Source organism: Zalophus californianus, chromosome 17 (assembly GCF_009762305.2).
Source record: "Zalophus californianus isolate mZalCal1 chromosome 17, mZalCal1.pri.v2, whole genome shotgun sequence".
NCBI lineage: Eukaryota > Metazoa > Chordata > Mammalia > Carnivora > Otariidae > Zalophus > Zalophus californianus.
This window is the reverse complement of record NC_045611.1, coordinates 14,154,602-14,180,437: the sequence shown is the minus strand read 5'-3', so window position 1 is coordinate 14,180,437 and position 25,836 is coordinate 14,154,602. Positions and strand designations below refer to the sequence as shown.

The 25,836-nt window shown below is 42.9% G+C and overlaps 1 protein-coding gene across 1 annotated transcript in view; it reads left to right on the top strand.

The window, feature by feature from the left end:
* Positions 1-25,836, top strand: part of PKD1L3 (polycystin 1 like 3, transient receptor potential channel interacting) — a 61,960-nt gene that overhangs the window by 29,332 nt on the left and 6,792 nt on the right. The window contains 17 exon segments of the mRNA XM_035725260.1: positions 2,825-3,055; positions 4,192-4,293; positions 4,562-4,737; positions 6,802-6,947; positions 7,475-7,675; positions 7,957-7,980; positions 7,983-8,038; positions 8,040-8,156; positions 8,619-8,744; positions 8,747-8,810; positions 9,419-9,611; positions 9,719-9,846; positions 9,849-9,952; positions 14,431-14,530; positions 17,084-17,218; positions 17,921-18,153; positions 21,702-21,711. Coding sequence (XP_035581153.1) covers positions 2,825-3,055; positions 4,192-4,293; positions 4,562-4,737; positions 6,802-6,947; positions 7,475-7,675; positions 7,957-7,980; positions 7,983-8,038; positions 8,040-8,156; positions 8,619-8,744; positions 8,747-8,810; positions 9,419-9,611; positions 9,719-9,846; positions 9,849-9,952; positions 14,431-14,530; positions 17,084-17,218; positions 17,921-18,153; positions 21,702-21,711 — 2,146 coding nt within the window.

Below are 25,836 nucleotides of genomic sequence, written 5' to 3'. Positions count from 1 at the left end.
TGTAGCAGGCCAGGAGAGTGCGTCTCTTTGGAGCAGGCTTATGCTTCATGTCTGTCATTTCTTTCTCAAACATGAGTCCAGGGTGAATCTGACAGTTCCAGATGAAGTAAGCAATATGTAGGAGTTCTGCCAGTATTAAATATGTTGTGGGTAAAAGGAAAACTTCTTGCTCAATGAAAGAGAACTTTTGTAAAAATAAGCTAGCAGAGGCGCCTGGGTGGCTTAGTCGGTTAAGTGTCTGCCTTCGGCTCAGGTCACGATCCTCATGTCCTGGGATCGAGCCCCACATCGGGCTCCTTGCTCAGCGGGGAACCTGCTTCTCCCTCTGCTGCTCCCCCTGCTTGTGCTCGCTTTCTCTCTCTGACAAATAAATAAAAACTTAAAAAAAAAAAAAAAAAGCTGGGCGCCTGGGTGGCTCAGATGGTTAAGCGTCTGCCTTCGGCTCAGGTCATGATCCCGGGGTCCTGGGATCGAGCCCCACATCGGGCTCCCTGCTCCTTGGGAGCCTGCTTCTCTCTCTCTCCCTCTGTCTCTCATGAATAAATAAATAAAATCTTAAAAAAAAAAAAAAAGCTAGCAGATTCTTGTACACTCCAGGCCAGGTGGGGACTTTTCACGTTGTTACCTAGTTCCAGGTATATGCCCACTTTAAAATGGCACTCTGCATTTTCACGATGGTGAATATGTGCGATCCCATCTGATTTAAGTCCTGGTTCAGTTGCACAAAGACTGTTGTGCAAGGTTCTGGAAATCATGAGGCTGTTTGTCACAGAGCTGAGAGGGGATCATTCACATGGGAACAGAGGGAAAAGACTGCTCTGGAAGGCACCGACACCGTTCATGGCCTCAGCAGTGATTTCTGGAAGATCTGGAGCGGTGCCTCTCTAGCAAATCCTCTATCTGGGAGCCTGTTCAATGGCAGATTCTGTTGCAGTAAATCAGGGTGGGACCTTAGCTTCTGCCTTTCTAACAGGCTCCCAGGTGATACCAGTGCTCCCAGACATGGAGACAGCACTTTGAGTAGCAAGACTCAGCCAGCAGTGACCCCGCTGCTCACAAAAGGTACCGGGGGGTTTCCTGCCTCCTGGAAGCCCTGTGCAGCGCTTGGACCCCATGCAAGGAACAGAGCTGCAGGGAGCAGGATGAGAGTTCCTCCCAGGGCAAGAGATAGCCCCGCACCCAGAACCTGACCTTGTGTTGTGGAAAGCAGTCAGTCATCCTGACAGTATTTTCAGCTTTTCATCTGCACCATCAAACGTGGAATTGGTACCTGCCATTTGATTGCCTGGTGATATTTTAAAAATATATATATATATATATTTTTTAGAAGTTAAGGCACATTTACTTTTTTTAATTTTTTAAGTTTATTTATTAGAGAGAGAGAGAATGAGAGATAGCACAAGAGGGAAGAGGGTCGGAGGGAGAAGCAGACTTCCTGCAGAGCAGGGAGCCCGATGTGGGACTCGATCCCGGGACTCCAGGATCATGACCTGAGCCGAAAGCAGTCGCTTAACCGACTGAGCCACCCAGGTGCCCCTAAAAAATATTTTTTATGAAGAAATGTTATATGGAAAGTTATAGGGGATAATATAATAAAAACATTAAACACTGTTCAGCTCTATTACAAAGTTAATATTTGGCTCTATTTAGTTCAGATTTTTTAAAATAAAACATTCAGGAATAATCAAAGCCCTTTATGTATCCCCTCTGTCTTTTTTTTTTTTTTTTTTGAAAGATTTTAGAGAGCATGAGCAGGGGGAGAGGCAGGGGGAGACAGAATCTCAAGCAGACTCGCTTCTGAGCGTGGGGCCTGACACGGGGCTCGATCTCACGACCCTGAGATCATAACTTGAGCTGAAATCAAGAGTCAGACCCTTAACCAACTGAGCCACCCAGGTGCCCCTGTTTCTCCCTTAGTCTTTTTTCCTCCCTCTCACCAAAGGGTGACCACTGTCCTGAGTTGGCATGTGTCCTCGTTCTTCTAGCACATGTTTACTGGGCATCATCTACATGCCAGGCCCACGTCTGGAACTAGAATTGCAGAGATGGACACGATAGCATCCTCATGAGCTTCTGTTCCAAGGAGGGGGACTGACAAACATAGATACAGGAGTGTCGTTTTGCATGCTTCTGGTCTCTGTGTAAATGGCACCATCTGTACCATATCCTTCTTTAACTTGTATTTTTTTTTTAAAGATTTTATTTACTTATTTGACAGAAGGGGGGAGAGAGAGAGAGAGAGCACAAGTAGGGGGAGTGGGAGAGGGAAAAGCAGACTCCCCGCTGAGCAGTGACCCTGACACGGGGCTCGGTCCCAGGACCCTGGGATCATGACCTGAGCCGAAGGCAGACACTTAACAACTGCGCTGCCCAGGCGCCCCTCTGACTTGTATTTTTCACTTAGCATTTGTGCACGTCACTATATCCAGCTCTAACTCATTCATTTTAACTGCTGCAGAGTTTCCCCCATTGGTATACAGTAGTAGCCCTCTACTTTGTATGTTCTGCTCTTACTGGACATATACATATAGGTCGTTTCCGATTTTTTCGTTAAGAACAATGCCGACAGAAACGTTCTTTCTCATATCCCCCTGCGCGCGTGTGCAGACTTCCCCTGGGGTAAGTGTTCAGACCTGGAATGGCAGGAGTCAGGCTGCCAGCTCGCTCTCCACGCTGCTTACCCCGGTGTACGCGACCTCCAGCAGTGAATACGCAACCCAGACACCGATTTTCCCTCTCTGAAATTGCCTGTGTTTGTGTTTTATGTTTGTCCCTTCCTTAGCACTCTGTTCGGTTAGAATCAACGTCTTGATTCTGATGACAGGTTGGGCCACAGAGCACAGTTTTGAGGACACAGTGTCTCTGTAACCACCTGGCCTACTTTGGCAGCGACTTCTTCATTGTGCCCCGGACGGTGAATATTAAAGACACGATCAAGCTGTTCTTTTGCGTGACCAACAACCCTGTTGGGGTGTCTTTGCTGGCCAGCCTTTTAGAATTCTATATACTCACGTGTGTGTAGGCTTGGAGAAAGGATGAAGCGGACATACAGAGGGTGATAAGACGTTGATTCCAGAAGCTTTTCCATAGTGTATTGAGTGTGTTGAACAAGATGGAAAAATCCCTTGACCAGAAGAGGCTGGTAGTGTGGTACTATGTGGTGTAGAAATTTAGGGGTACTTTTCCCCTTAAATTTCTCTTCAAATCTCCTGTTTCAGGGCTTAGCAACTTAACGCTTTATCTCCTTTTTTTTTTCTTTAGTGGAGGTTGAACCCTCATGTGATTCGTTTAGGCTAGGAATCATCCAGAACATCTACAGAACTTAACCAAAATCAAATGCAAGTTTATCTCACTTTATACATTGGATATGAAAGTTACGTGGAAGTGAAATGGTAATATCACATAACTGCAATGTATAAGAAACCTATCAGGAATCTCTTTTTTGAACAACAAAAAAATCCCTTGATGACAGCCTCCTCTTTTTTTTTAAGGATTTATTTACTTATTTTAGAGAGCACACGTGCACAGGGGGAGGGACAGAGGGAGAGAGAAACTAAAGCAGACTCTACACTGAGTACAGAGTCCTACTCGGGGCTCGATCTCATAACCCTCAGATCACGACCTGAGCTGAAACTAAGTGTCAGATGCTTAACCGACTGAGCCACCCAGGCGCCCTGATGACAGTCCCTTCTTAGCTTGTATTGTACGCATTTCTTATTCATATGTTTTCTTACCCTTGGAAATTCTAGAATACACGCCGTCCATTTCTTTGTTGCCGTGGGTGTAGAGTTGCCAGTTTTAGTAAATAAAAACATAGGACACCCAGTTAAATTTGAATTTCATATAAATATAAATGCATTTTTAGTTTAAGTCTGCTCCCCAATGATTCATAGTTTATCTGAGATTCACATTTAACTAGGTATCCTCTGTGTTGTGCAGTAACACTCCCTGGGTGGGAGGGAAGTGGAAAGATTTTGAAGCCCAAGACCTGGTCAGTGGATTCAGTGACTATTTCGTTTTGGAAGCATAAGGCCAGGCCTTCCAGCCCTCACCCCTGTTCCATCACTTAGGTCAGTTTGTTTACCTACCACCCGCCAGTCACCCTTGCTTTCCATCGAGTTGCCAAAGCTGGAGCTGTGCATCCTCCTGCTTTTTAGGTGAAGCTCCTCCTTGGTTCTGCTTTTCCTACAGGTGAAAGTCACTGTCCTGGCCGATAATGACCCCAGCTCTCAGTTTCACTACCTTACTCAGGTCTCTGCTGGCTATCGAAGGCCACCACAACAGCTAAGGTTCGTGAAATGAATGCTCTTCGCTCCTTGCCTTGCGTCTTCTGGCGCACGAGATGCACTGTGACCTGGTGACGCCCCAGTTCACCGGCAGCACGTTAGGAGCGCGGGTCCTGGTTCTAGACTGTACGTCTGTATGGCTCACTGTACTTGTGCAGCCCCCCAGAGGCTTCATCCCAGTACAGTCCTCTCTGTCTCCCTCTTTCCCCTTACAGATAAACCCAAAGGATCATGTTAGAACATCCTGCATTTTATCTTTCCTTGTGGTGTTTTAGGTGGTTATCACCCTTTATGGATCAGAGGGATGGAGTGAGCCCCATCACCTTTGTGACCCCCAAAAGACAGTCTTTGAGCGAGAGGGACTGGACGTCTTCCTCCTCAGCACCCAGTCCTCCCTGGGGGAGCTGCATGGCCTGCGGCTCTGGCACAACTCGGGGGCCAGCCCTTCCTGGCAAGTGCCTGTGTCAGGTGGCCCTGTCCTTCCTTCTCTGCGGACCCCCAGTTCTGGGATGAGACCAGCATGCTGCCACGATGCAGAACAATAACACTTTGGGCCAAATCGTAACAAAAGACTAGTAGATTTAAATTTCAAAGCATCTACAAAGGGGAAACCCTGGAGAAAAACAGGGAGAATTAACAATATGATTCTGTGTGGCTGGTAAAGTGATAGATGATTTTTTCTTTTATTTTCATTTAATGTTGTCATAATTGTAAAGAGCAAATAACAACTGACTGCCCAAAGTGTTATAAATGAGAAGTATCTCTAGGGCACCTGGGTGGCTCAGTCGTTAGGCATCTTCTGCCTTCGGCTCAGGTCAGGATCCCGGGGTCCTGGGCTCGAGCCCCGCATCGGGCTCCCTTCTCAGTGGGAAGCCTGCTTCCCCCTCTCCCACTCCCCCTGCTTGTGTTCCCTCTCTCACTGTCTTTCTCTGTCAAATAAATAACATCTTTAAAAAAAAAAGAAAAGGAAGTATCTCTAAACATGAAAAATATCTATTTTTTTTAAAGATGTTATTTATTTATTTGAGAAAAAGAGTGAGCAAGTGAGAGAGAACACGAGCAAGGGGAGGAGCAGAAGGAGAGGGAGAAGGCGACTCCCTGCTGAGGGGAGGTGCCTAGAGAGAGTCAGGATGACAGTAACTGAGGATCAAGATGATTGGGGTTAGGAAAAAAGAATGGAATGAAACCAAAGGTTTAAGGCCCAGGGACTCAGACAAATCAGTTGCTGAGTGTTGCCCACTTGCAAAGAGTATGCAGCCTGCCTGAAACCGTTAGCAACACAAGTCTCTCCCTGCCACGCGAGACCACTAGGCCAGTCAAGTCTAAGCATTTGCTTGCCATTTCCCCTGTGTTCAGGCATCTACAAAGCACTTGTGCACTATCATTCCAGCTTGATTTGTAAAGCTGAGTAACGTGTAATGGGCACCTGAAGAGATACGGAATGTTGCTAGTCATCAAGAAATGCAAATTAAAACCGCAGTGAGAGAACAGAACATCTAATCTAGAATGACTAGAATAAAGTCTGACAAAATCGAGTTTGGGTGAAGTTGGAGGCCGATGGAACTCACGCACCACGGGTGGGCAGGCACAACGGTGCAGCGCGTGAACAGTTTGGCAGGGCTCGTGAAGTTAAGTAGACATTTACCATCTGATCCAGAAATTCCAGTCCTAGGTAATCACCCAAGAGAAATGAAAATGCTTGTCCTTTCCAAGACTTATACACATACATTCATAGAGGCTTTGTTAATAGTAATCCCAAACTAGAAACAGCATGAATGTCCATCAGGTGAATGAAGAAACAAATGTTAGCGTGTTCATTCAAAGAAATACTACCCACCAACAAAAAGAACAGTCTTTTGATACATACAGTGATGTGGATGAATCTCAGAAACATTTTACAGAGTGAAAGAAGCCAGACTCAAAAGTATGAATCCACATATATGAAATTCTAAAAAAGGCAAACCAATCTAAGAGACAGAAAGCAGATCAGTGGTCACCTGGGGCCAGGGTGAGCCTCAGGGGGGCTGACTGGAAAGGGGCACAGGGAACTTTTGGGGGTGATAATTTGATGGTGGTGGTACTTACACAGTGTTTACATTCCTCGAAATGTATTGAACTGTACGGTTTACAGACCCCAACAGGATGAGATGTCATTAATATGAATGTTGAAGACCACTCCCCACCCCCAGGGACGCCCCCTCAGGCCCTGGTGACAGAAGAGAGAGGCAGATGGGCTCCTTAAAGAGGTGGCAGGGCACCAGCACATTTGAACAAGGAAAGAAGGGATACATACATACACTGGAGCGTTGCTAAGTGATAGAAGTCTGCCTTCTGGTTTTGATACATGAATTCCCTTAGAGGTCGGGAAGGGAAAAATTGGATCAGCTCTTGTCTCTTTCTTTAGTTCTGGCCTCACAATGAAAAGAATCCATTAACTGACAGCACAAGATTACTTCTTATTACAGCAACAGGCCGCGCCCGCCCCCCTAACATACTTATCTTCATTTTACCGTAGGTATGTAAACCAGGTCATTGTCAGTGACATGGCAGGTAAAAGGAAATGGTACTTCGTATGCAGTTGTTGGCTGGCCATGGACCTCGGAGAACACGAGCATGACCGGGTCTTCGTGCCAGTCTCAAAGAAAGAACTCTTTTCCTTTAGTTACTGGTGGGAAATGGTGGTGTTCTGCAGGTCTCTGCAGCTCTGTTCGTTTTTTTGTTTTGTTTTGTTTTGTTTTGTTTTGAATTCCATTTCTCCTCCTCAGATATATTTATCCTGTTTTTAAGCTCAGCCAATATGTTTTATTCTTTCTTTTTGTATCTTATTGCTAGTTCCTCCACATTTGGAGTAGAGCAGGTGCTCAATGTATGAATTTACCAAACTATCTTGAGTGGAAGCCTGATGCAAACTTTTGTTGAGCACAAGATTTATCAAAACTCTTAGAAAGCTTTAAAAAACAGTTTTTAATATTAAACTCATACAATATAAATTAACCTAATCCTCAGAAACCTTGTGTCCTAAAATCACAAAAGAATCACGTTGCCAGGTCCTTTGAAAGCATCTTTATAGAGGTATTGGATAGTGGCTGAGTTGTTGCTGTGCACTTGTTGCTGGGCAAACCGCATCTTCGTCCAGGACGCTGTCAGGATGAAAACTCATGTCTGTCCTGTTCTAATTTATCTCCTTGGACACCTGTTCTCCTCCATCATTGTAGAAAAGCTCACCCAGGATCATCTGTGGCTCTTAGTGCTAACTCGGCATCCCTGGAACCAGTTTACAAGAGTCCAGAGGCTTACTTGCTGCATGACATTGTTTCTGTGCACCATGGTCGTCAACCTTATGTTCTGGAGGAGGAGCAGCAGCACCAGGGCCAAGAGAGATGAGCAAGGTATGGAGGAGCCTAACGTGTGGTGTTTGTGGTGTGTAATCCTTTTACTTTAGTGCACCCTCCTTCATTAGTTCATTCATTCATTCATTCACTGAGTGAAGCAGCCTTGGGAACACATTGGTCCTATCCTTAGATGTCGTAGCCCTAGATAATGTCCATGATGATGTCCTATCTTTAGATAATCATGGTTAAATTGCCAAATAAATACCTAAACCTGGGAGAGGAATAACAGATGACTTCAGCTCTTGAGGATGAAGGTTGATGTAATGCCCTTCTTCCAGTGGGTCCGTTTCCTGTGACCTGGTCCAACTGATCATCAGCGTCCAAACTGCTGTCACTCTCTTCCCCGTCAATCTTGTAATTGGGCCGCCTCTCCCTGCTGTTGCAGCCACAGGAGCCCCCGCCTCTCTTTCCTCCCAGCCAAGCCTCCTGCCCCTCAGATGCTACTTCTGAGCCTCTGTCTCTCACAAAGGTGGCTGAGGTAAGCTTGGTGTCTAATTTTATAGGTAGATGGTGGGCCCTGCTTCCTCGTGTAGTAGGAAAGGCCAGTGGAGCCGATCCCCTGGAAGGCTCGCAGGCCCTATTAACCTTGATAACTTTTCCCTAACTCCCGTCCCCTGGGCCATGATGCATCATGGCCCTCGTCTCTCTTCTTAATGTATTCTGAGGACTGGGTGTGAGTGCAGAAGGTACCACTCTTGAGTTTTCGTGGGTGACGTTTTATCCAACTGTCCCTTCTTTATTCTGTATGCCCTCATAAAACCAGTTTTGAAGCTACTGTGAGGTGACTTCTTTCTGAAAAAGGAGAAAGAAAATGAAAAATAGAGGTTCTTTCCACTAAGCATTTGCCTCTCCGAGTAAAGAGACGACCTTACCATCTGTAACTGCTCCCGGTCCTGGGTGAATGTCAGACTGACTTTCCTCATCTTGGGTCTACATTCAGGAACTAAAGGAAACTGTGGGATTCCTGCTCAGGAGAAACACATACCTGCTCTCAGAGTGGGAACAATCTTTATGGGTGTCTCACAGCATTGCCAAGATGGCACAGCTTTTAGCCAGCCTCATCTGCTCCTCATCTGTTCTCAGTTGGAGAGTCCTGGCTCTCATCAGCAGGCAGGACCCCATCAGGCAAATGGTAAACCTCCGCAGGTGTTAGTAACTGATCTGTTACCTGCCTCCCACTCACTTGCCTGCGTCTTACTCCCTCCTACCTCTCGGCATAACCAACAGGAAGATACAACCTTCTGCTTGTTTTCATTTTCCTTAAGCTTTCCAGGATAGAGCTGATAGCTTTTGCGACAGTATATCTGGTGATACAAAGTAAAGGATTAAGGACGAACCCACAAAAATGCCCTCTGGTTCAGACCCCCTCATACTCCATCTGCTTTGCTGGGAGCTCTTGGGACTTGTCATTCTTTTTCTTTTATGGAATAGGAAGATTAGGTGATTTATGGAATCTTGAATATAGTTTGCAACACCCCCCCCCCCGCCCCTGGGCACTTACTGCAGTTCTGGTGAAAAAAGCCCAATTAGGCTTAAATTTTTATTTGCTTCTAGATCAAAAGCGTTTTTTTAAATTATTATTCTGGATCAAAGTGTAGAATTTTAGAAATTGTAAGCAGTTCACCAGCATGCTCAGAGAAGACAGTCATAATTATTGGGTCACGCCTCCATGAACTGGGAAATGTAACCTCATCAGTGAATGAGTTGTTCCTCTCCGTGAGCCCTGGCTTGTATTTGCAGTGGTTCCTGAAAGCCAGCATCACCTCTGCTGTTACCTGCTCGGAGTTCTGCAGTGGCTGCAATCGCACTTACATGCCCTGGGTCCCACCCAGGCCGACCAGCCTTGTGACATCCTCGATGCCACCAACCGACTGCAAAAACTCCAGGAGCTCTTGGAAACACATATTCTTCCCACAGAGCAGGGGCCCTCCCAGTAAGGCACGGCACCGGCCTTCCCTGATCACTGCAATCTTCCCCTCTCTCTCAGCTGCTACTGGCTTTCAGATGATTCCTTCAACCTCTGTTCAACCTGTTCTTAAGGGAGGCCACCAGTTTCCCCATCCTGAGCCCAGAGGAAGGGAAGAAGCCCATCGCTCATGGCCTGCCCAGAGGGTTGACTTACATCTGCTGGCTCTTTCTGGGTGTCACTAGCCTGGCTGCAGCCTTTTTTCTGCACTTTATAGCCTGGAACTGATGAAAGAGCAAGCCACCAGCTGGGTTACATCGGTGATATTATCAGTGCTTCACAACCTCTTCATCAGCCAGCCAGTCAAGGTCAGTGCAAAACGGGCCGTACGGGCATGGAGTAGGGGGGAGACCCATTCGCGTTCCAGGTAGCTTGCTTGGGAAAATGAGACCCTTGGGTGTCAATTCAAAGTGCCTAATGGTTCTGACAATTTGAAGCCCCCCCCAAAATAGAAAACAAATAGGCAGAATGAAATTTCAGGTATGTGTGAAGTCACAGAAAAAACTAGTGAGAACTGATAGACTAATAGAAGCAGAGCAGAAAAGGATTGACAAGAAAGGACAAGTAAAAAATCAACAGTAGGCTACTTTGAAAAAAAAAAACCACGAAATTTAATTTTTAAAAACTTTTTTTAAAAATATTTTATTTATTTATGAGAGAGAGCACACAAGCAGGCAGGGTGGGAGAGGATGAGGGAGAAGCAGGCTTCCCGCCGAGGTCTGACACAGGGCTCCACCCCAGGACCCCAAAATCATGACCTGAGCTCAAGGCAGATGCTCAATCTACTGAGCCACCCAGGCGCCCCAGTTTTTTAAAAACTTAAGAAAAATGCCAAGCCCACAGAAATGTGTGGAGAATAGTCTAATGAATTCTACCCTTCTGTTAGCCAGCTTCAACAATTACTTCATTACCAAAACAAGCCAGTCTTGTTTCATCTATTTTGAAAAAAAAGTCTCACTTTATATGATTTTATCCCTAAATATTTTAGGGTAGGTATTTCTAAAAGATAAGCACTTTTTTTGAAAACAAATATAAAAACCATTATCACACTAATGCCTTAATATTTACACAATATGAATGTACCTTATTCTATGAAAAGGTTAAGATGGTAAGTTTTTTGTTATGTGTATTTTATCACTTTTTTTTTAAAGTCAATGTTCAGGTTTTCCTAGTTGTCTCGTAAATGTTTATGGTTACTTTGTTGAAATCAAGATTCAAATAAGCTTCATGTGTTGCCATTTGTTGGTCTGTCTCTTGAGTACTTTTTATACTAAGTCTGCAGATGCCCCCTCCCTTCCCTTCACTCTCCATTCTTGGTATTTATCACAGGGCATTGTTGAAAAACCGAATTTTGTGCAGTAGAGTTTTGAAAATATTCTGGATTTTGCTGACAGGATTGCTTCTGCTTTAAGAGCCCTCGAGGATGGGCTCCCACAAGCAAACCTGGGAAGCTCTTGAAACTCTTGACATTCAGGCCTCACTCCAGGCCAATGAAACAGTAATCTCTGGAGATGGGTTCCAAGGCCCAACACGTTTAAAATTTCCCAGGTGATTCTCGTGTAGAGTCCCATTTGAGACGCACCCATCCTGGGGGGAACAAGGAATAGGTAGATCTTAACGAAAAACTGCTCGAGAATGGGCGCCTGGCTGGCTTAGTGGAGCGTGCGACTCGTGCTCTTGGGGTTGTAAGTTCGACCCCACATCGAACTTACTTAAATTTTTTTACTAAATTTTTTTAAATCTTGGGGCACCTGGGTGGCTCAGTCGTTAAGTGTCTGCCTTCGGCTCAGGTCATGGTCCCGGGGTCCTGGGATCGAGTCCCACATCGGGCTCCCTGCTCCGCGGGAAGCCTGCTTCTCCCTCTCCCCCTGCTTGTATTCCTCTCTCGCTGTGTCTCTTTCTGTGAAAAATTAAATAAAAATCTTTTTTTTTAAAGATTTTTTTATTTGACACAGAGAGAGGAAACATAAGCAGGGGGAGTGGGAGAGGGAGAAGCAGGCTTCCCGTGGAGCAGGGAGCCCGATGTGGGACTCAATCCCAGGACCCCGGGATCATGACCTGAGCCGAACGCAGACACTTAACGACTGAGCCACCCAGGTGCCCCTAAATAAAAATCTTAAAAAAAAAAAAAAAAATTAAAATCTTAAAAAAACTGCTGGCAGAGACAGACCAAAAAAATAACGAGATCTCTATTAGGATTTTCAGTTGTACCAAACACACAAAATGAAAAATGTCATTTACCAAATTTTAAAATTCATTAGTTGAGTTGAAGGAGATGTCACTAATGAGACTCAAGTTAATGATCAGGAAAATCAAATAAACCAAAATAATGCAAAACATGAAAAAGAAGAGACTGGGGATCCAGGGTACTTGGCATACAGGTAATAGGAGTGGTGATAATTAAACAGTCCACTGTTGCAAAGAAATACTGAATTTATATTGAGAGGCCTCAAGTAGTTCCAGGCACAATTTTAAAAGACATGCTGAAACGGAGGATGGTTCTGGAATGGGGCCTACGAGTCTGCATTCGTGACAATTTCCCAGGGGATGCCCAAGCGGCTGGTCCGTGGATCACACTTGGAGTAGTATCATTCTGAATAACAGCTTCTCTGAAAAGTCAATATCATGAAAAAAAATTAAGGATGGAGGAGTGCAGGGGCGCCTGAGTGGCTCAGTCGTTAAGCGTCTGCCTTCGGTCAGGTCATGATCCCGGGGTCCTGGGATCAAGCCCCGCATCGGGCTCCCTGCTCAGCGGGAAGCATGCTTCTCCCTCTCCCACTCCCCTGCTTGTGTTTCCTCTCTCGCTGTCTCTGTCTGTCAAATAAATAAATAAATAAAATCTTAAAAAAAAAGGTGGAGGAGTGTTCTAGATCCTTCGATGAAAGAAGACATGCTTAGTATGGATGGGATATTATACAAGGAAATTATTGAGACTTAACTGTGATAATGATAGGAGAACGTCCTGGTTTTTAGGTGACACATGCTTGCCTACAGGCAGTCCTCCTCTGTGCTCTTTCAGTGTACATGAATTTTAGTCACATGGTTTAGTTAAATAACACCAGGGTCCCAGCAACACAGTTCAAATATCATTTACCATGGTCTTTTACCTGTGAACGATCGCATGAAGTTCTAACTGCTTGCTGCTAACTCTGCAGTCCACAGATCACTACCCCAGTAACAGCCATGCATCATGATCAGTGTCCAATCGTGTCAGTTCTTTCAAAGTGTGTGGATGATCGGCCACCTGTTACCCCAATGAGGTACAGACAGCAAAGTGTATAGCTGTGTTATCTCCTTGTCTCTCAGCCATAAACTCCTGCGACATTTTACCCCCCCCCCCACAAAAAAAATCAAAAGAGGCAATTGGCCAACAAAGATGTAAATGCAACAGGGGTGCCTGCCTGGCTTAGTCAGTGGAGCCTGCAACTCTTGATCTCAAGGTCATGAGTTTGAGCCCCACGTGGGGTGTATAGATTACTTAAATAAATTAAAAAAAATTTTTTTAAAGATTTTTACTTAACAGAGAGAGCACAAGTAGGCAGAGCGGCAGGGAGAGGGAGAAGCAGGCTCTCCACTAAGCAGGGAGCCCGATGCGGGGCTCGATCCCAGGACCCTGGGATCATGACCTGAGCCAAAGGCAGCCACTTAACCAACTGAGACACCAGGTGCCCCTAAATAAATAAAATTTTAATAAATAAAAATAAAAGCTGCATCTTCATCTTCAAATTCTGCATCCCTTTAGTAAATAAGCTTCACTTCTAAGAACCTATCCTGAGAAAATTCAGAGTACTTTATTTAAAAAAAAAAAAGACAATGTAAATATCCAAAAATAGGACACTGCTTAATTTATGAGACAGCCATATCCATATAATGGAATGCCAAGCAACCATTAAAGATGTTAAAAATACTGTAGTGATGTGGAAAGCTAGTCTGGATATATTAAGACAAAGTGATTGAAGGATATATTCCAAATTTTAAAGTTTTCTTAAAAATCTCTATTTTTTCCAAATTTTTATAATCGTATATCACTTGTTTAAAAAAAAAAAGTAGAAGTGGAGTGTTGGGGAAAAAATATAAAAAGAGGAAGAGAAGAGATGGAAGCCAGGTATTAGATTAGTTACTGGTATCGCTACAGTGTTGAATTTGGTTCCACCCCAGCCAACCAGATTGCCGCTTTTTCCCCCAAGTCTAGTGCAGGGACTGTCCACCAGAGGGCGGCCTTAGGTCTCCAGAGCAGACACCCAGAATTGATACTTCCAAAAAGGGGTGTGCGGCAGCAGGCTGGAAATAGCACCCTTGTCCTTTATTCTCCTGAGGATTGGAGCTCTTTCTTCCCCTCCGTGGAAATTAAAGGACTGGGGGAAACTTGTTGCACATGTAACCAATACTTAAGGTCTTTCTCAGTTCTAAGATTTTAGCAAAAACTGAGACTTAATCCTTGAGACTTAAAAGTATAGCTTCTCCAGTCCCGCTCTTCAGAGGCTGTCCAAAGACAGGTTGTTCTTAAGTAACGTCCGCAGATCATCACAAATCATTCAATAGTTTCAGCTTTCCCAGGCAAGCAGCTTGAGGACCACAGGCCAAAATACAAATATTAACGTTATATTAACCAGGTCCCTACAATTATGCAAAAACAATCATGAAACTCCCTAATTCCCAGTTTTCCATGATGGTAGAGGGCCAAATAATGGAAGCGTGTTAATCATACCTTCAGCTTTACATAAGGGCATCACCTTGGGTCCTGTGATACCTGCTTCTTAGTTTCTCCTGTGATCTTCCCGTCCAGGCGATCTTCCTCATGCTGTTCATCTCCCTGATGCCGAACCGGCTGCCGCGGCTTACCAAAGAGAAGAAACAACAAACAAGGAGGATCTTGGCACTCTTGGGTAATTCGAGTAGTTCTAACTACCAACATCTGATTTTGCAAAGAGCAAATGCCGGAACAGTGGACCCCTAGCTATCACTGCCTCACATTTATCCCCGCGGGGACCTTGTGTGGTTAGCTGGCTGCCCGCTCTCGGCCGCCCAAGGTGAACCAGTGCCTCACCAACACTCGTGGCTTTCTTCCCAAGACCCCCTCATGCTGCCTCAGGGCTTCACCTCTCGTCCGTGTCCCAGATTCCTCCCGAGTCTTTCTCGCTCCTGGGCCCCAGAGGCTGTTTCCGACCACTCACCGTCGGTATCTGGATACCTGCACATGTGTCAAATCAAACATGCCCCAATCAGGGTGGCCTGCCCCACAAACCCACTTCTTCACTGTAGTTTCTCATTTTTAAAAAAAGATTTATTTATTTATTTGAGAGAGAGAGCGAATCCAAAGCAGACTGCAATAAGTGCAGAGCCCGGCATGGGGCTCGATCTCACGACCCCAAGATCACGACCTGAGCCGAAACCAGGAGTCAGACGCTTAACCCACTGCACCACCCAGGCGCCCCTATATTTTCTCATTTCAATAAAGAACATCCCTACTCTCTTAATCCTAAATTCTTAGTCCTCACAGTCACCAAGCCTGAGGGAAACTACCCTCTAAATAACTGACTGGAGCTGTGCCTATCATGCAGATGAACCACACAAACACAGTGGTAATCAAAAAAATTAATACTTTAATCATGGGAAATAGCATATATATATGTAAATACACACACGTGTGTGTGTATTTTTTTTTTAATGAAGAAGTGCATGGGAATGATAAATTCAGGATTAGATTAGCTCTCTGAAGGAAAGAAAGGGATACCATCACAGATGAACAGACTCTGTAAGTGGAAATCACTTTATTTATTTTACAGAGAGACAGAGCATGAGCGGTGGGGAGAGGCAGAGGGAGAGGGAGAGAGAGAGAATATTAGGCTCCACACCCAGCGGTGAGCCCAATGCAGGGCTCGATCTCACAACCCTGAGAATATGACCTGAGCCAAAATCAAAGTCGGATGCTTAACCAACTGAGCCACCCTAATTTTTGTTTTAAATAATCTCTACACCCAACATGGGGTTCAAACTCATGACCCCAAGATCAAGAGTCACGTGCTCTTCTGACTGAGCCAGCGGGGAGCCCAATGCAATCACTTCTTTTTTTTTTTTTTTTTTAAAGATTTTATTTATTTGACAGAGAGAGACACAGCCAGAGAGGGAACACAAGCAGGGGGAGTGGGAGAGGGAGAAGCAGGCTCCCCGCGGAGCAGGGAGCCTGATGCGGGGCTCGATCCCAGGACCCTGGGATCATGACCTGAGCCGAAGGCAGACGCTTAACGACTGAGCCACCCAGGCGCCCAACAATCACTTATTTCTTAAACTGAGTGGTAGACACATTACCATGGGGTAGGCAACCCATTCCTTACAAGATTTTTACAAATTAATCTAATTTCAGACTGTTTTCCATGCTCTTGAATCGCTGTTCCCTCTGCCTAAAAGGCTTAAGGCTTTTTTTTTTTTTTTTTTTTTAAAGCAAGGACTTTTTTTTTCTTGTCTGTGTCCATCGGAAGAATTGTATCTGAGTCATCCTTCAAAACAAATGTCAGGTTTCACTCTATGACTTCCTCAGGAGATTTATTTTCTCTTTGGTGATTCCCCAAGCACTAGGCACATATATGCTGGCGAGTTTTATGTCCTGTTCTAATTCTCTCTCTCCATCTTGGTTTGCATGTCTCTAGCTATGTCTCCCGGTGTGGTCTGTAGATGAGCAGCATTGACATCTGGAATTTTCAGAAATGCGCAGTCTTAGGCCTCACCCCAGAATCTGCATTTGAACAAAATTCCCAGGTGATTCCTTTGCACATTGAAATTTGAGAAACACCGCTGTAGGACAGTACTCCCAACGTGTGGGTCACTGACTAGAACTGTTCGTTTCTAGTCCAAGGTAAACGCAGAAATCGAGAGCAAACATTTAGAAAGTTTTATAGCAATTGGACCAATTCTAGACAGATTGTATCTAATTTTCAAAATGGGATTTGGATTTTACATGCTCCTGTTTTACTTCATTTTTCTAGCAATCAATTTTTATTAAATTTTATAGCAGTGTCAGTCCCCAGGGTGCCCGGGTGGTGCCGTCATTTGAGTGTCCCACTCTTGGTTTTGGCTCAGGTCATGCGTGATCTTAGGATCTTGGGATCCAGCCTCCCTTCAGTGGGCTCCACGCTCAGGGCAGAGCCTGGTTAAGATTCTCTGTCTCTCCCTCTGCCCCTCCCCCTCCCAATGTGCCCATGCGCACACTGTCTCTTTCTCAAATACATAAGTAAATCTTAAAAAAAAAAAAAAGTATGAGTCCCCAGTGGATTGGAATTTTTAAGTCCTTTTTGAGAAGTGCCACATAGGGGGGTTTATTCTTTTTTATTTTTTTATAGCATTTAATAGGAGGTACTCACAGTAGAGTTTCCTCAACCATTAATGAATAACTGCTTAATGAAATATAACCATTTTTTGGCCTACATTTGAATTTTTGACAGCAAAATGTCTACCAGTACCTGGTTCAAGAGATAAGAACAACCCCCTCTATGAAGCTCCAGCTATCAACAGTCCAATTAAGCGCCCAGAAAGAACCTTGAAAGAGAAGAGGCTTTTCAAGCTGACAGATATTTTGGGTATGGAGAGCAAACAGTAATGTGTCCATCCTGCAGCACATTTCCCAGCAAAGGGGGAGTGAAAAGAAAGTGAAAATATAGGACAATGAAAAGCTATATTAAAATACTCACCTTGAAAAAAATATGGACTCCAAGGCAGTGTGGTAAATGGGAAGACACCTGAATTCGAGAGTCATGAGATGTCCGTGTGAATCAGTCCCTTCCTCTGCACACAGAGCATAATAACAGCGTGCTCTGTACACTTCCCAGGCTGGAGGAAAAAAAATTAATATGTTTTCTAAATGGCAGCCCTCTCAGTGCAGGGGAACTGGGTCAGCACATACAGTGTTTGGGTTATGGATTTCCTGGGCCAAAGAAGACCAATTCTGTGTTTATTGGCCTTCCCTTTCTTGTGGACATAGTCCATAGAAAGAGAAAGGTTGGGGGTGGGGTACATTTATAAGAACTAAAATACAGCAATTTTCATGTGGGATTTTGTGTACCTTATTTCAAGTAAAATTTCTGATTAGCAGCGGAATAATTCTGGGAAGGAATATATCAATGTTTGTGGGTACCACTGCATGCCAAATACGTTGGCTCGTCTGTTTACAGCCGTTTGGTTGAACCATATGGAATTGCCAAGGCTTAGGAACCATGAAGGAGAAGGTGTAGCAAATTCATAAGCTAACCACTCAACTAATTTTTTTTCATCTTCTGTCCTAGTACAAATCTTCTTCCTTATCTTGTTGATGACTACAGTCTACTCAGCACAGAACTCGAATGGGTTTTACCTCCATCAGGCTATCCAGAAGAGTTTCTCCCACCGTTTCTCAGAGATCAGACTTCTGAAGCATTTCTACCCGTGGGCCAGTCGCACCCTCCTTCCTAACCTTTATGGGGATTACAGAGGTATGGACACAGTCCTAGGCCCCAGCTTCTTGGATGCTTCTTGGTCAGTATTTTCTACCAGTTACCAGCACTTTGTCATAACTTTAGATCTTAAGTAAACTGTGTTCTGAAAGTTGTTGCGTTCATTTATCTCAGGATTGGTGCTTCCTTTTGGGATTTAGAACATCTCCTAGGTTCCTGGGGAAAGAAACCTAAAAGACATGCTCATCTCAGTAAAGGTGTTTTTGGTGCATTTAGGAGAGTTTTTACAGATGGCAACTCCTATGCATTGTGTGTTGGTTCTTTTTTTTTTTTTTAAGATATTTATTTATTTACAGAGTGGTGTACCAGTGGGGGAAAGGGCAGAGGGAGAAGGAGAGAATAAATCTCCAGCAGACTCCACGTTGAGCATGTAGCCCAAACCAGGGCCCAGCTGAGGGGCTGGATCTCACAACCTGAGATCATGACATGAACTGAAATCAAGAGTCAGGCTGAGCCACCCAGGTGCCCTGCGTGTTGATTCTTTCTAGTTCAGTGTTGGATGGTGACGGTTCTAGGTTCAGCACACATTCTCTTTGTAGTCTGTAACTCTGTGCTGAATCAAGTACTGACCGAAGAAAAAGTGAATCAAGCCCTGGGTAGCTAAGGCCAGTGCCATCACCATAGGCTTCATCGTGCTGTCAGTCTTCTTGGCTCTGCAGTATAGTGTCCAAAAGCACAGACTCGGAAGCCAGACTGACCTGGTTCAGATCCTGGCGCTCTACCTATTAGCAGTATGTTCTTGGGTAAATTACAACGTGTTGTGCCTCTGTTTCCCCATCTATATGATGAGGATAATCTCGGGACCTGCCCTATAAGATTGATGTGAAGATTAAAAACTCAGTGGATCTTAGAACAATGTCTGACCCATAGTATACACTGGGTGAGTGTTCACTATTATTATTAACGGGGGCAATTGGGGCCCTGGCTAATCTGCTAGAAACACAAAGTGTCCATGAGTTACTGGACATGCTAAGGAAGGACGACAGCAATCTATAGATATAGATAAAGAAATAGAATTAAGTAGACCTGAGGTGAAAAGCAGTAAAAATTGACCCTAACATGGTTTATCTCTTCAACTATTACCAAATCTTTGTTTTCAAAATTTTATGTTTTTCATTTTTTTCTATAGATTTTATTTATTTATTTGAGAGAGAGCATGGGCAGGGGGAGGGGCAGAGGGAGAGGAAGAAGCAGACTCCCCTCTGAGCAGGGAGCCCGATGCCGGGCTCGATCCCAGGACCCCGGGATCATGACCTGAGCCGAAGGCAGACGCTTAACCAACTGAGCCACTAGGTGCCCCCCTTCTTTTTTTTAAGATTTATTTATTTACTTTAGAGAGACAGCATGCAGATATATCTGCAAGATGAATATCTTGAATGTGCTAAAGTGTGTATACATTCTTAATTTTAAAAGGTATTTCCAGTCTTCTCCTTATTGTACCAAGTAACACTCCCGTGAGCAATGTCTGAGTCTACCCATATCCCCCAAAGCACAGTAAAAACTGGTGTTTTCAAACCATCCCCAGAGCTATGGAAGAGATGAACGGCTCTGCCAGTGCCTTCGTGAGGAAATGCAGGTCGAGACTAGAGGGAGGCACCATCTCCCACGCCTCAGGGGTGGGCAGACTTGCCTCTGCCTTTGCCTTCATTCTACCCTCCCTGTCCTATTGTTTTCAAACATAAATCTGTATTCTTCCCCTGTTCAAAACCTCCCCATAGATTCCCATCATACTTGAAATCGCAGACCCTTGGGGCGCCTGGGGGGCCCAGTCGTTAAGCGTCTGCCTTCAGCTCAGGTCATGGTCCCAGGGTCCTGGGCTCGAGCCCCGCATCGGGCTCCCTGCTCCGCGGGAAGCCTTCTCCCTCCCCCACTCCCCCTGCTTGTGTTCCTCTCTCGCTGTGTCTGTCTCTGTCAAATAAATAAATAAAATCTTAAAAAAAAAAAAAAAAATCGCAGACCCTTTCCAGAGCTTACAGGGGACTGCCCAGCCCAGCCCCTAGCTACATCTGGTACCTTCACTCCTACCACCCCACTGCAGACCCTCCACAACCCTTCAGCCACACAGGCTTCTGTGCCTTCTTCCACGCCAAGCACATTCTCACCTCATGGGCCCGGGCATGTGCTGTGCCCTGACAGCTGTCTCACTGGCGCTTGATCTCTGAACTTGATTGTGGTTTCTCTCACAAGCCACTCCTCAGAGACACTTTACCCTAATCCTTCCTTATAAATGAATAGCACTGTTCGCTCTCCACCACTCTCTATCCCTCATCCTACCTAATTTTTGTTCATAGTGCTATCGTGACCTGGATAATGTGTGGTTATTGCCCATCTCTCTCCCTCCTCAAATGTGCGCTCTCTGTGGACAAGGATGCTCTTTCATCCGCTACGCTCCGGGCGCCTAGAGCAGGGCATGGTATATGTGTGCACTCAGTACATATCGCTTGAGGGGCGCCTGGGTGGCTCAGCTGGTGCAGCGTCTGCCTTCAGCTCAGGTCATGATCCCAGGGAATGGTGTGAGGTGATACCGCGGTATGGTTTTGATTTGCTTTTCCCTAATGGTTAGTGATTTTTACATATACTGTTGGCCATTTTTCTTCTTTAAAAAAAATGTATATTCAGGTCCTTTGCCCATCTTTAAATCAGTTATTTGGGTTCATGTGTGTGGTATTCAGTTGTGTGAGTTCCTTATGTATTTTGGATATTGACCCCTTATTAGATGCATGATTTGCAAATATTTTCTCCTTTTTAATAGTTTGCCTTTTTAATTTGTTGGTTTCCTTCACTGTGCAGAAAGTTTTTAGTTGTTGCAGTCTCATTTGGTTAATTTTTGCCTTTGATGTCCTCTCCAAAGGACAGCCAAGACCAATGTCAAGGAGCTTTGCCCCTGTTTTCTTCTAGGAGTTTTACAGTTTCAGGTCTTATATTTAAGTTGGTAATCCATCTGGAATTGATGGTCGTATGTCTCATAAGGAAAGGATCCAGTTTCATTCTTTTGCATACAGGTATCCAGTTTTTCTAGCACCATTTGTTGAAGAGACTGTCTTTCCCTATTGTATCTACTTGGCACCCTTGTCATAGATTAGTTGGCTGTATATGCATGAGTTAATTCTGGGCTCTGTATTTAGTTCCATCATTCTGTGTGTCTGCTTTTATGCCAATACCATACAGTTTTGATTACTGTAGCTTTCATAGTATAGTTTGACATTAGGAAGTGTGATGCCTCCAGCTTTTTCTTTCTCAAGATTACTTTGTCCATTTGGCGTATTGGATGGGGTTCATGCAAATCTTAGGATTGTTCTTCTATTTCTGTGAAAAAAAAAAAATGCCATTGAATTTTGATGGGGATTGCCCTGGATTTGTAGATGACTTTGGGTGGTATGGACATTTTAACAATATTTTTTCAACCCATAAACATGGGATATCTTTCCAGTTATTCATGTCTTCATTTCTTTCATCAGTGTCTTACGGTTTTCATTGTACAGATCTTTCGCTTTCTCAGTTAAATCTACTCCTAAGTATTTTATTCTTTTTGATGCTCTTGTAACCGAGATTGTTTTCTTACGTTCATTTTCAGGTGGTTCATGGTCAGTGTAACAAAATGCAGCTGATTTTTGTGTACTGATTTTATATCCTGCAACTTTACTAAACTCGTTTATTGGTTCTCCTGGGTTTGTCTTTTTTGTTTTGTTTGGTTTTGGTGGAGTCTATATGCTTTTCTGTATATAAGATCATGTTATCTGTAAACAGACAATTTAGTTTCTCTTTTCTGATTTGGATTCCTTTTACTTCTTTTTCTTACCTAATTTCTTTGGCTATGATTTCCAATAGTATGTTGAATAGAAGTGGCCAGAGCAGGTACCCTTGTCTTATTCCTGATCTTGGAGGAAAAGATTTTAAGCTTCTCACAATTATGATGTTAGCTTGACATATATGGTCTTTATTATGTTAAGGAGCATTCCTTCTGTGCCTAATTTGTTAACAGTTTTTATCATGAAAGGATGTTGAATTTTGTCATTCTTTGTGTATCTTTTGAGATCATCATATAATTTAATCCTTTATTCTGCTAATGTGTATCATGTTTATTGAATTGTGTATGTTGAATCATCCTTGCAACTCAGGGATAAATCCCATTTGGCAGTGTTATGATCTTTTTAAACATACTTATGAACTTCATGTGTTAGCATTTTTTTGAGGATTTTTGCATTTGTGCTCATCAGGGATATTGGCCTGTGATTTTCTTTTCTTGTAGGTTTTGGTATGAGGATAATGTTGGCCTCATAAAATGAATTTTGAACAGTTTCCTTCTTTTTAATTATTTGGAAGAGTTTGAGGATGGATATTAATTCTTCTTTAAATGTTCTGTAGAATCCACCCATGAAGCTGTCTGGTCCTGGTCTTATCTTTGTTGGGAAGTTTTTTATTACAGTTTCCATACTTGTTATTAGTCTGTTCAGATTTTCTATTTTGTCATTATTTAGACTTAATAAGTTTCTGTTTCTAGGAATTTATCCATTTCTTCTAAGTTGTCTAGTTTGTTGGTGTACAATTGTTCATGGTAGTCTCTTATCCTTTGTTTTTGTGTTACCAGTGTTAATGTCTACTCTTTAATTAGTAATTTTATTTGAGTCCTCTTTTTCTTGGCTTAGTCTAAAGGTGTATCAATTTTGTTTATCTTTCAAAACATTTTTGTATTTTCTATTTAGTCTTTATTTCATTTATTTCTGCTCTAATCTTTATTATTTCCTTCCCTCTGCTAACTTTGGGCTTAGTTTGTTCTTCTTTTACTAGTTCCTTGAAGACCAAAGTTAGCTTGTTTATTTGAGATCTTTCTTTTTTCATAAAATAGGTGTTTATTGCTATAAAATTCCCTCTTTAGAACTGCTTTTACTGCATCCCATAAGTTTGGTATGACGTTTTACTTCTCTTTTTGTTTGTCTCAAGGTACTTTTTAATTTCCTAATTAAACCCATTGGTTGTTCAGAAGTGTGTTGTTGAATTTCCATGTGTTTGTGAATTTTCCAATTTGTGTCCCATTACTGATTTCTAATTTCACACCATTGTGGTCAGAAAAGATACCTGATATATATGCTTTGAGTCTCCTTAAATTTAAGACTTGCTTTGTGGCCCAACATAGGACGTATCCTGGAGAATGTTCCACGTGCGCTTGAGAAGAATGCGTATTCTGGTTGAATGGAGTGTTTTGTATATATCTTTTAGCTCCATCTGGCCCATAGTGTTAACAAGTCTGCCATTTCCTTATTGATTTTGTCTAGACAATCTATCCATTATTGAAAGTAGGATATTGAAGTCCCCTACTATTACTGTATTGCTATCTATTTCTTCAATCAGGTAACATTTACTTTACATATTTAGATGTTCCAATGTTGAGTGCATATATATTTACAATTGTTTTGTCCTCTTTATGAAGTGAGCCCTGTATCATTTTACCACAGATGACCTTCCTTGTCTGTTGTGACTGAGTTTAACTGAAATTCTATTTTATCTGTTAAAAGTTAGAGCTACTTCTGCTCTTTTTTGGTTGCCATTTGCATGGAATATTTTTTTTCCATGCCTTCAGTTTCAGCCTGTGTGTGTACTTAAAATTAAAGTGGGTCTCTTATAGGCAGTATATTATTGGATCTTGTATTTTTACCATTCATTCTGTCTTTTTATTGAAGAATTTAATCTGTTGACATTTAATTATTGATAAGAACTTACTATTGGCACTTTATTGTTTTCTGTTTTGCAGTTCCTTTGTTCCTCTTTTATTCTCTTGCTATCTTTTTTTGTGATTTACTTTTTGTAGTGGTATGCTTTAATTCCCTTCCCTTCATCTTTTTTGCATTTATTAAAGATTTTGCTTTAGTGTTCTCATAAGGCTTATGTAAAATATCTTGTAAGAGTCTGTTTTAAGCTGAAAACAGCTTACTGTTAATCACATACAAAAACTCTGCACTTTGAGGTGCCTGATTGGCTCAGTCAGAAGTATGCAAGTCTTGATCTCAGGGTTGTGAGTTCAAGCACATGGGGCATAGAGATTACTTAAAAAAAAAAAAATAAATAAACAAGATTGTACTGCCTGTACCTAAAAAAACAAAAAAAACAAAAATAAAACCTCTACACTTTTACTTCTTTCCCTGAACTTTATGTAATTGATGTCACACTGCCTTTCCTTTTACGCTGTCATCCGTTAACATATTATTGTAGTGGTAGTTATTTTTAACACTATTGTCTTTAACTTTTATACTAAAGATAAAAGTGACTTACACACCATTACAGTACTACCAAATTCTGAATTAGACTGTTTACCTTTACCAGTGACTTTTATACTTTCATGTTGTTACATAGCATCCTTTCCTTTCACCTAAAAGAATTCCCTCTAGCATCTCTTGTAAGACAGATCTGGTGGTGATGAACTCCCTAATCTTTTGTTTGTCTGGGAATGTTTTTTATCTCTCCTTCACTTCTGGACAGTTTTGTTGGTTATAGTAGTTTGGGTTGGCAGGGTTGTTTTTTTTTCTTTCACACTCTGAATGTATCATTCTACTCCCTCTGGCCTGCAAGATTTCTGCTGAGAAATCTGATAGCCTGGGAGGTTTTCTATGTGTGTGTAAAGTTTTTTTTTTTTCCCTTGCTTTTCTCAGAAGTCTCTGACTTTGACTTTTAACAGTTTGATAAAAAGTAATGTATCTCAGAGTACTCTTCTTTGGGTTAATCTGACTTGGGATCCTTTCAGCTTCACGTACCTAGATGTTTATATCGTTACAAAATTTGGGAAGTTTTCAACTGTTTGTTTATATAAGTTTTCTGCCTCTTTCTCTCTCCTCCTCCTCTGGGACTCCCATGATAGGTATATTTGTTCTTTTGACAGTGTCCAGAATCGACATAGGCTTTCTTCACTTTTTGTCATTCATTTTTTAATGAATGCCCCTCCCCTGCTCAAGTGCACACTCTCTCCCTTCTCTCTCAAAATAAAAGCTTTCTCTGCATTCTTTCCCGGTAGACCACTCCTTGCAAATAGACCTGGTGCCCCTGACTTCAGATTCTCTCTAGTTCAACAATAGGTAATAAACCTTTAGTTTTAGTGTGGTGGAAGGCAGGATGAGTAGCAAATACCTAGTCGTGAATGGTGAGGGAGGCTATCTGGGATCTGTTTATGTTCAGACTTGCAATCAGTTATATTTTGTTTCATCTGACCTTCCCTTCAGAAGTACCTAATGCCAGCAACTTTCCAGCTTTTCTGGGTTTGCTTCTGGGTTTTCTATACAGCTGACTTTGCCTTTAGCTTTCTTGAATCTGCTGTCCATGTCATTCTTCTGTTTTCCAGCTTCCAGTAGTTTGTTGGTCATCTACCCTCCTTTTTCTTTGGGTTGTTTTTTTATCCAGTCACTATCATTATAGTGGCATTTTATGAGATTAGAGGGAAGCTCATATATTCAATTCTCCTACCTTTAACAGGAAGTCTTTCCTAATCAAACTTCCTTTCTCTTTCTTCTCTTCCCCAGAATTTGCCCACTAGTATCCTTCCATTTACCACCAGGTGTTACTTCTGATCAGTTTTATACTTTAGTAGACTTCTACAGTTCTTTCTAAATGAAGCATGAATGCTTCCTGTGGGTCTTCATAGGGTTTTTTATTGTTAGTAACTACCAAAAAACAAAACAAAAAAAGAGGGCTTAAGTAAACATGGGAAAGTCCCAGTCTTAAGA